Raw genomic sequence first — 10318 nt, forward strand, 5'->3', positions numbered from 1 at the left:
CTATCCACCCCAGTACCACTTGTCAAGGTTATTGAATGCCTTATACTCCTTGTGCCTACGCAGGTAATCACAAGCCAAGCATGTGTGCTCTGCCCAGAAATAGGCTTTTTTAACTTTAAAGTGCCGCCGCCACTCAAAGTACCTGAGGTACATTTCCTCATTCTTGTCCAGGAGCAGCAGGTAATCGGCCAGCTCCTTGGGCGAGGTGAAGTCGTCCACGTGGATGAAAGCGTCTCCCTGGATAAAGTTCTCGTAGTTCTGCCTGGGCGGGCCGAGAACCACTGGCACTGTCCCCACAGAGAGCGGGTTGTACAGTTTCTCAGTAATGTAGTCTTTGTGGATGGAGTTCTCAAAAGCCAGGTAGAACTTACAGCTGGCAATGGTGGGGAAGTAGTCTTGGTCAGAGATGTACTCCCCGAAGGCTTGTCCATATGCATGAACTTCAATGTGTTTGTACAGCTCATTGTAGTACTTCACCCGCACGTGGTCCTGGTTCCAGTTGCTCACAATCCAGCAGATCAGCTTGTTTTTGCTGGGTGGGACAAAGTCCTCCTCGCCCTCGGCTGCTACGATGGACCCATAAGGCACTTCAATGTCAGCATCCTGACGGTAATTGAGAGTCAGATTGAACAGGTTCTCTATCCCTGGCAGCTGGGATGAGTGTGATGGCGACTCCAAGTTCATCCATACCCACTTCTGGAAGGATGGTCGCTGGAGCGGCGGCAGGTTGGACAGGTCAGTGCAGATGTCTCGGTGATGGATGATGACCCCATCCGACTTATTGTAGAGGTTTCTGTCTGCTGTGATGAAACAGCCCTCGATGTTGAAGAGAGAGCTGCAGACACTCAGGTCATAGGTTTGTCCAAAGGGCCAGAGCCAGATCAGCACGGTGGTCACGTTTTTATCACTCTTGGTGGAGAAGAGGTTCTTAACCCGGTCTGTGGATACTGTTGACTCTACGGGACCTGATAACCAGCTGGTGGATGGTTTAAAATACATCAAAAACAGAGTCACAAAGCATCCCAGTATGAAAGTGCCGAGCAGAAGGGGTCGTAGGATTCTGTGAAAAGGTGCAGATGGCATACTCTGTCCTGAAACCAATGAAAAAAAGCAAGAATTAAGTCATGGTTCACAAGATAGAACAGCCAGACTAATCACCTAATCATATAAAGGTCTTGTACGTTACCACCATGTGTTTATAAAGTCTATTATACTGGATCATTGACTCAGTCAAGTGCACTTGGCTTGTGAGCATCTGCATGTGAACACAGTGTTCCTATTCTTGTTATAATGTATGAGTTCACACCCTGCTATGGGATCAATACTCATTAAGAAATGTGTGTTCTCCCTGGGCTTATTATAATACAAACCTTGTGGATTTGACTGAATGCTGAAATCCAAGCAAGAGTAGTTCTGGGAATCAGGGGGAGCAGTTTCTACATTGGGTCGACGGCGGGATCGATCTTCGTGGTGATTTAGTGCTCATAGGAAAAAAAAATGCAGGTCACAAGAGAAGAGATGTCTCTTTGCTCTTATGTAGAATAGTAATGATCCTTAATGATCTAATGTGGTGTGTTTGATCTTGAACGCACAGGTCTTCTCAATGATGCCTCCTTTAGGTGAGTAGAGAGAGAGAGAATCAGTCCGGGCTAGGTGAGAGAAAAGAAACAAACCATCACAGCAAAAACAGGATGCATTTGTTATGGTTATAAGTAGCCAGTGTGCAGAAAAATAAAAAAGCTTTATCTCCACAAATAAGTCGTTCAAATAAGCTGGAAAATAAATTAAAAACACCAAGGTTATTGCAAAATTGACATTTAATCATGGATATTGTTTCAAATTTGCCAGTTAAGCATGGCTGTAAGCTTCCAGCTGTTATTAGTTTTTGGCTTTCACCATGTATTGTAAGAGAATGCTGCCATCTTAAGGCTGAGGAGAGCAGAAAGGCCCCCTGACTCTCCAGCTGTCTGGGGCTCAACACACCTGCATGTTGCATAAAGAGGCCATACAAGCAGATTGACTGCAGAAATAAACATTGAGAGATGAGTTTGTGTATTCCATGCATCACTAACTGGTATTACTGACATATTTAAGTCAGTGATATCAGCTCCAGCACTGATACTCTTCACATCATCTACCCATATGGGGAATTATATTGGCCTTACATATGGCAGCGCCCCTTCATCTCCTCCATTCGTACCATCACATCTGTGACTTAGGTACACAGATATGCACCCTAAGGCAACATAAACCAGGGCCAGATGAGTGTAACTCCTTTTAAAGGCTTACGGTATCAATACATTTTCATGTAGGCAAATCCTCTTACAGCACTGAACCACGCTTTCTGTCAGCAACAGTGATAAGCTCTTTGCTTTACAGAGGATGCAGCCCTTGCATACCCTCACATGTTATGTGATGTAAAACACAGTGTATATTCAGAGAGACTTAAGTGTCAGTGAAGTGAAGAGATCAAAATCAGGCTTATTAAATATGCAGTGTGCGGTAAAGTTATAGTGTCTCCATGGTGATGGTGCTGAGGTCAGAGTATTTCACATGAGAGGGTAATATGGCTCACACAGTAGTCCTTTCCCTCCCTCAGCTCCATCTCCGTACCAACAAATAGGACCAGAGTGAGACACGTGCGCTGCTCAAGCATTCATTCAAATTTTAAATAACATAGCTGGGGTTTTGTCAAATGCATTGTGATGTATTTGGGACGCGAAAAGAGCACCGCATGGGTGAGTAGTCTGCAGCGGGGCTACGTTTGAAATGACTGGAGAGAGGCAGAAAAACGCAGCCACAGATTTTGGGAGCATCAGTCACAGTAAAGCATCAAATCCTTGTTGTGGTTTTAACAGGTAGCCTAAAGGACCCAAGAAAGGCGATTATGTCTTTCTTGGGACGATTATGTCCTGCAAAAATTATATATAAATATTTTTAGACTTTGATTTGTGTGTATTCCGTTAGGAAGGCCACGGCACTGGTTGTAAAAGGACACTCCATCCCAGGTGAGAATTAATTTTCAGCTACCGAGCACTGAAGGTCATTTTAAAACGTGATGCTATAGTGGTGCCACTATTTAAAATGGTTGTCTTTCGGCGTTAAACTGCATTGAAGTTGATGAGAATATTCCGGATTTCCACTGTAATATTTCATGTGTCGCCGTGCACAGCAGCCCTTTTGCGCACCAGAAACGCACAAAATATAAAATGATGCCGAAAAAAATGTACAGTATTTGAGCTGCAAACACAGAAGAGTGCAATCTAAATACAAGTCACATTCACGAGAGAAACCCCTTTTTATTCCCTAGAGCATAAACTGTCCACGTGCATGTAAAAAATAAAACACCCAAAGGAAAATGGAAATGCACCCGTCAGTGAATTTGCTGTGACATTTTTCTGTGGAGATCATTTCTAATTAGCTGGCGAGGATTTGCCGTCATAACCAGGTACTGCTGCTCAGCCATGGGGTGCAGGGTGAAAAAAAAATAGCCATGCATTTCACTCACCATCTCGACAGGCGTGAGTCAAAATAGACCTTTCTTCTCATTTCCCCCAGAGGTCCGTAGTCTTTTCAAAGACACCTTGCAAGATACGGACGATGTGGATGCGTCTGGCATAAAAAAGGATCGCGCCCGTCCGCCGTATTTGCAGGAATAGATCCGGATGAGACCACATCCATCGTCTTGATCCCGAAAAATGATGGTACCTATCGTTGCAATGTGCGCTGAATCTTCCCGACTGCTGCACACCGACGCAGAGAATGATGGCTGCAAAAAAAAATAAAAAAATAAAAGAAGAAGAAGAAGGAAAAAAAAATTGGTAGCTACCCCGTCAGCCTGCACACTAAATTCATGGCTCGGTGTGTGAGGACGCCATGTATGCTCAGGGATGTGATGCGATGTGGAATAATTCCCTGCTGGCTGCCCATGCGCTACCTTGCTCTGTTTACCGTCAATGCAGCTGCAGGCTGTGGCGGAGCTCCAGTGTGTGTGGGATGCTGAGATTCCGCGTTAGTGCATATTACACTTTAATCATCAGCTTAAGGTTCTCATCTGAATAAACAGGTGAATCATTTGTGCTGCGAGCTGAGGACGGATCAGAAGGTTTCCCCTCACTTGGTCTCACATGGCAGCCTTGTAGTGATGTAGCGAAAGGCTGAACTGTGACCGCAAGTCAATGGTGATAATGCACCCCCCCCATCTATAACTCAAGCGTGAGTTTAGTAAATTAATGAAAATGGTTTATGCAAATTGTCACAGAATTTCGAGGTAATTTACGTCAGCTGATACTACAATGAACAGAGGACTAGCGCCTCACTGAAGAAGGTGGTTGAATTATTATACAGAGAGGCTAAAACTTGGGTTATTTGCACCATTAAACCTCAAACAGTAATATCTATTAGCTCGTTCATTAATGATTTAAAGAGGGTCTCCATTGATTTAGTGTTGCTCTTCCATAAGGGCTTCTGACAGACTCCTTAAAAAGAGCACAGAAAACATTTAAACTCAAAGCTGCAGAGGCCGAGATATGGTCTCATCTGACCACATGACATTCTCCCAATACTCCTCTGGATCATCCACATGGTCACAGGCAAACTTTAGACGGGCCAGGACATGTGCTGGCTTAAGCAGGGGGACATGTCTGGCACTGCAGGATTTGATTCTCTGTCAGCGTAGTGTGTTACTGATGGTAACTTTGTTGCTTTGGTCCCAGCTCTCTGCAGGTCATTCACCAGGTCCCCCCCATATATGTCTGGGATTTTTGCTCACCGTTCTCATGATCAGTTTGACCCCACGGGATGAGATCTTGCATGGAGCCCCAGATCGAGGGAGATTATCAATGACCTTGTATGTCTTCCATTTTCTAATAACTACTCCCACAGTTGATTTATTCACACCAAGCTGCTTGCCTATTCTAGACACACTCTTCCCAGCCGTGTGCAGGTCTACAATTTTGTTCCTGGTGTCCTTTAACAGCTCTTCGGTCTTGGCCACAGTGGAGTTTGGAGTCTGTTTGAGGCCGTGGTCAGGTGTCTTTTATACAGATAACGAGTTCAAACAGGTGCCATTAATACAGGTAACGAGTGGAGGACAGAAGAGCTTCTTAAAGAAGAAGTTACAGGTTTGTGAGAGCCAGAAATCTTGCTTGTTTGTAGGTGACCAAATACTTCTTTTACACAGGAATTTATAAATAAATTCTTTAAAAATCCTACAATTTCCCCTCACTTGGTCTCTAACGACTGATCGTCCGAATAGCAAACTAAAAGGAGGGTATTTGTAGTGCATGGCCGCCTTGTAGTGATGTAGCGAAAGGCTTAACTGTGACCGCAAGTCAATGGTGATAATGCACCCCCCCATCTATAACTCAAGCGTGAGTTAAGTAAATTAATGAAAATGGTTTATGCAAAGTGTCAAAGAATTTCGAGGTAATTTACGTCAGCTGATACTACAATGAACAGAGGACTAGCGCCTCACTGAAGAGGGTGGTTGAATTATTATACAGAGAGGCTAAACTTGGGTTATTTGCACCATTAAACCTCAAACAGTAATATCTATTAGCTCGTTCATTAATGATTTAAAGGGGGTCTCCATTGATTTAGTGTTGCTCTTCCATAAGGGCTTCTGACAGACTCCTTAAAAAGAGCACAGAGAACATTTAAACTCAAAGCTGCAGAGGCCGAGATATCGGTCAGACAAAACACTGTCTTGTGGGAGTTTGTTGCTTCTGGTACCTGAGGGACACAACATAATATCAGCAAGGTGCAATTTGGGTAACAGATGGATTTGAAGATTTATCTGATGCCAAAGTACTGTGCAACTTGATGACATCATCAGGGTTATTTGCCCAGACTTAAAGACACCCTTTTAAAGGTTTTTTTTTTTTTTAGCAAGTCACTTTTGTTTGTCGTGTAAACATACACGAGGATGCACATGCACACAGGTAATGCTTTTTGGTGAGAAGCAGTGGCATCTTTAAGAAAGCTGCAACTGTTTTCACAGGCTGAACAGTACTAACCATGACAAGTGAGCTGATTGTAATGCGAAAACCCACTGAAGTGCCCTTTAAAAACATTAAGTCCATGGAATTCTACAAGTGATGAAGAAACTGAATTTTAAGTTCTTAATATGAGAATTCATGCAGTAACAGGGTTCCAAACAATCAGAGGGGTAATTTGTCTGGGGTGATGTAAGCAAAGACATCACTTTGACACACCATGAGAACATGTACCAGCTATGTGCCATGGTAACAGACCATTAATAGAAAAGCACAGTATTGCAGGGATAGAAATGATCTTGATTTTACCCTCCACTCTGTCACTGAGTTGCTGTCTGTTTCAATAACTGAAGTGCTGCCCTACAATCCTGCTGTTTGCATCACTGTGATTCATCCTAAGAGTTTAGCTTGACATGCCTTTGAAATTTCAAGATGCATGTCGTGCTTTTTCCTGTATTGTTTTTGGGGTGAGACTGCGTTGGAAGCAGAGTGAGGCGACAGCTTTGTACCACCAGACTGCTTTGTTTACTTGTGTCTTTCCATCCTTTCCAGGGTGTACTTTATTTATTTCTGCTGAGGTTTAATATAGTCACACATTACAGGAAGGCAAGTCATGCCTACGCACAGTTTCACCTGGATACAGTGGAGACAGTGATAAAACATGCGGGTAACATTATTAGTCCCAAAATGTGCAAGGCTGTGTAAGCTAGAAGTAATAAGACATCAGTTAAATTAACAATAATTCACCCAAGTGTAAAAAATAACATACACCAGTGCAGCTAAAATTAAGATAATGAAGAAGCTCACTTGCCCGTGGCTTTGCAAATCATTTGGCTTTCCTCATGTAATTATTCAGCATTTGCATTTTGTTGTCCACTCTTCAACTAGAACTTCATTTGGTTTTTAAGTAATTATTTGATACCACTGTGAATAAACATTTGCTACGGCTCTCAGTCAGATCATTCCTGCCACTTTCGTCGCTCACCACCAAATATCGCAGCCCATTTGCGAGTTATCTCCAGGTAGATTGCAGGTTTGTTGGGCAGGTAGTCCAGATACACAGTCTGGCTCGTTTTGGGAATTGCCATCTCAATCTGAGTCCCCTCGTGCCATTCATTAAAAGATGTTATAGAGATGAAATCAGGCCTGGCTTCTAATGCGGCACTGAGCGAGGTCTCATAGTATTTGCCGTTGATGCGGTTTCGAGTGTTTTGGAAGTTCCAGGGTCGAACGCTTGTGTCAATATAACCTGGGCCCACACTTGGGATAAATATCAGGTTGTTATCTTCACAGAACGCCTTAATAGAGTCCCAGTTCCGCTGGGTGGACCCATAGGAGAACCCATTGGTAGCAAAGTAGGTGTAGACACCATCGAAACCTGCTGTCAGGATATCCCTCTTATGTTTCTCCTCTACCAGAAGGGCAATGAAGATGGCATCATATGGGGTATCCCTAATGCTGTTACTCTCTGTGTGTTTTAGCAGTTTGGCCCACTGCTCAGAGTTCATCAGATATGAGTCATACACATAGAAGAGTGGAAGAAGCTTGCCAGTGTTTGTACGGTACTTGAAGAAAGCAGGGTGCTCTCCATATCTGAGGAGAAGAGTTATCAGATAAACAACTAAAGACAGGAAAATGTCAAAGGAATTAAAAGACTGATGCAAACACAATAGTTATTGATTAATGCGATGAGTAATGACAGTGTGACTCCCTCAGAGAGTGTAAGATCATGAGACTGACAACACTGAAGAAACAAAGCACTACTTACTTCTCTATGATGTATTTGACATTAGAGAACATACTGACTTCATCTCTCCCTTTGTATGGTTCAATGTGAAAAGCTACCTGTAAACACAGAAATGACAGCAAAATAAACACTGGCAGAAACAAACATTCTTACCTACATTAATTTTTCTGAAATTTCATTTTAATCTTTGGAATATTATACATGTTTTTAAAGGACTCTGTACATCAAACATTTTGTCAGCTACTGCTTACAAAACAAATGGTTATGAAAGTCACTGCCATCTTCATACAGACCTTAATATGGTATTTCTGTGCCACTTCCAGCAGCAAAGGCACAATGTCATCTGTTGGTTCACCATTGTCATCCTTGAAATTAGGAGGATACCAAGAAACAGCAATGACACCTGAGAATAAACAGTTACAGGTCAAATATGAACCTCAAACCTGAATTAACACACTCACATGATTGTTCATTAATATAAAAAACATTATCCATATAATACCAAGGTATTGCGGTAATATTAGATGCGTAGTGGGAGGTTCTGATAGGTCAACTCCATCTACCAATATGTAATACCGATAACTGATATCAGTGCTGTCTCTTTTCTGAATCTAAAACCTGTATACCTCCCTGCATGGACCTCATTGGTATCATTTTAAATAAGGTCACATGAGGCCAGAAACTGCTGTGGCTCTAGTCGGTGTCTTGCATCTCATAGCAAAAATACTGAATTCTAAAATGATATTAATGATGATACTGTATTTAATGTACATTGGTCTAACCAGTACCCAACCCACTTAATCAGATCAGCATGTGATTAACAATATAGCCTAGCCCTTTCCCAATATAACAGTATCATGATCTCATCACAAAATGGCTTCACTGGACAAAAAAAATTGCTAATGTTGAATTACTGTCCAGCCCTGGAGGGAAATACAGATTAATCCCTCTCTTACCAATAGCTGCTGTACGTAGCTGCTGCATATGAGCCTCTATAATGGAGGGATCCCTGGAACTGTAAGCTCCTAGAGAGGGGTAAAAGTTGGACCCAATGTCATCAGGTGGACTGTGTCTCCCTTGTGGATACCCCTGAGCCACCTTGAAGTCCCAGTGTGGAAGCTGAGGATGGTCCCAGTGGACATATTTGCCATCAAACTTGGGGTTCCCATACCAGGTGTAGTAGAAGGCATGGAGATAGTAGTTTGGAGGAGGAAACTTCCTCAGCGTTGCCTCCAGTTCTTCATCCTTGTCCGACTTAGCAAAGTCATTCATTTTGATCTGGTCAGGTTTATTGTTGTTTTCTCTCTGGACCTGATTGTCATTCTTTCTGTCGGCAAACAGCTGGACGCCGACAGGGCTGCTGAACGGAGAGTCCTCTGGTGTGAGCGCTTTCAAGACCACTGTTATGATGAGGACAAGCAACACCAAAGCAATTAATGTGATGCAAGATCTGCGCCTAAACCTTGCCATTCTTTAGTCTGTGTTCGGGGCTTTCCACAGTTCATTGCTGGGACAGTAGTGAGGGACTGTTGAGGGACAAGATGCCATTGGAACCTGGTCAGTGAGTTTTTGTTCAGCCTGGTGGTTTGAACAAACAAAGGATATATATCAATTAATCTGCCAAAAGTTGTCATGATTAATCAACTAATTGTTTGGTCTATGAAAGGTCAGAAAATGCCCATCAAGAATTCTTAGAGCTCAAGGTGATGCCTTCAAATGACTTGGTTTGTCTGAACATCTGAATATCCAAAAGATATTCAAATAGCTGTAATGTTAAGCCAAAGAAGAGAAGAAGAATAAAATCTGTAAAAAGTTCCAGATTAATTTTCTGTCAAGCGGTTAATCGATTAGTCAGCTAACTGTTGCAGCTGTAGCTCAGTTTACTTCAATGTAAGGCAGAGATAAGCAGAAAAAAATAGCTGTCTAGCAATGTCCTAAATTAATTGACTTATGTTTCAGATCTCGGGGAAATAATGAAACTAAAACATACAGTGGGGGGTTAACCGGGGCCCAGCGACAAAACTTTGCCCACGAACCCAGTATGAGGTTATTACGGCCATGAGAAAGACAGAGAGGGCTACAGTGCTATGTTGAATGACCGCGCTGGATGCGGAAGTCGTGTCAAAAATACAGTAGCAGTTATTATGCTCACTTTGTTTTACCATACATACTGCAGGTTATCGATGACTAAAGACAAAATTAACATGCCAACAACATTAGCCACTTTAGCTCTACCTGCATTGATGAACTTTGGACTTGTCAACAGCAGCCACGAATAACCGGTGACAATATTAGTTTTACCCTCCGACAAGCAAACACGTCGCTTACTTCCGTTTTACATCTGTGTGTATTTAAATGTGACGTATGACATTAAAAACACAGTCCGTTAAATACCTCGAACGACTCTTCATAAATAATTTTCACTGCATTTTATGCAGCGGACGGGACACAGCCTGCACTTCTGGTTCAGTAGCGGTGCTGGCACACGTAACAGATCTGTAAATGCTCTACCTTCCCGTGAGCAATGACTGCGACCCATCCACATTATATATTGGGCTGATGTTACGTGCTGCGT

General features: G+C 42.7%; 2 protein-coding genes across 5 annotated transcripts; both read right to left on the minus strand.

The window, feature by feature from the left end:
* Positions 1–3518, minus strand: fut9a (fucosyltransferase 9a). Of its 2 annotated transcripts, none has more exons than XM_041060901.1 (2): positions 3509–3518; positions 1–1091 (listed from the first exon to the last, which is right to left on the minus strand). In XM_041060901.1, exon 2 carries the CDS (start codon positions 1081–1083, stop codon positions 1–3), a length of 1083 nt encoding a protein of 360 aa, XP_040916835.1. In that variant the 5' UTR covers positions 1084–1091; positions 3509–3518. The 2 variants fall into 2 exon arrangements, with proteins under 2 accessions (XP_040916835.1, XP_040916834.1); XM_041060900.1 differs by lacking the exon at positions 3509–3518 and adding an exon at positions 1371–1402.
* A 2780-nt stretch (positions 3519–6298) lies between these two features.
* manea (mannosidase, endo-alpha) lies at positions 6299–10249 on the minus strand. Of its 3 annotated transcripts, none has more exons than XM_041061546.1 (5): positions 10138–10249; positions 8700–9321; positions 8037–8146; positions 7765–7841; positions 6299–7589 (listed from the first exon to the last, which is right to left on the minus strand). In XM_041061546.1, exons 2-5 carry the CDS (start codon positions 9211–9213, stop codon positions 6956–6958), a joined length of 1335 nt encoding a protein of 444 aa, XP_040917480.1. In that variant the 5' UTR covers positions 9214–9321; positions 10138–10249; the 3' UTR covers positions 6299–6955. The 3 variants fall into 3 exon arrangements, with proteins under 3 accessions (XP_040917480.1, XP_040917481.1, XP_040917479.1); XM_041061547.1 differs by having other exon boundaries at positions 10049–10217; XM_041061545.1 differs by having other exon boundaries at positions 9979–10217.
* Positions 10250–10318: the final 69 nt, after the last annotated feature.

The sequence above is a fragment of the Toxotes jaculatrix genome, chromosome 17 (assembly GCF_017976425.1).
Source record: "Toxotes jaculatrix isolate fToxJac2 chromosome 17, fToxJac2.pri, whole genome shotgun sequence".
Classification (NCBI taxonomy): Eukaryota; Metazoa; Chordata; class Actinopteri; family Toxotidae; genus Toxotes; species Toxotes jaculatrix.

Excerpts from the sequence above, each read along its gene's own strand:
- manea (XM_041061546.1), bottom strand. The coding sequence starts at position 9,213 with ATGGCAAGGTTTAGGCGCAGATCTTGCATCACATTAATTGCTTTGGTG. Across the intron at positions 7,842-8,036 it reads CACAGAAATACCATATTAAG|GTAGCTTTTCACATTGAACC; the intron begins GTCTGTATGAAG and ends CTGTGTTTACAG. Across the intron at positions 7,590-7,764 it reads GTCAAATACATCATAGAGAA|ATATGGAGAGCACCCTGCTT; the intron begins GTAAGTAGTGCT and ends TCTTCTCCTCAG.
- fut9a (XM_041060901.1), bottom strand. The coding sequence starts at position 1,083 with ATGCCATCTGCACCTTTTCACAGAATCCTACGACCCCTTCTGCTCGGC.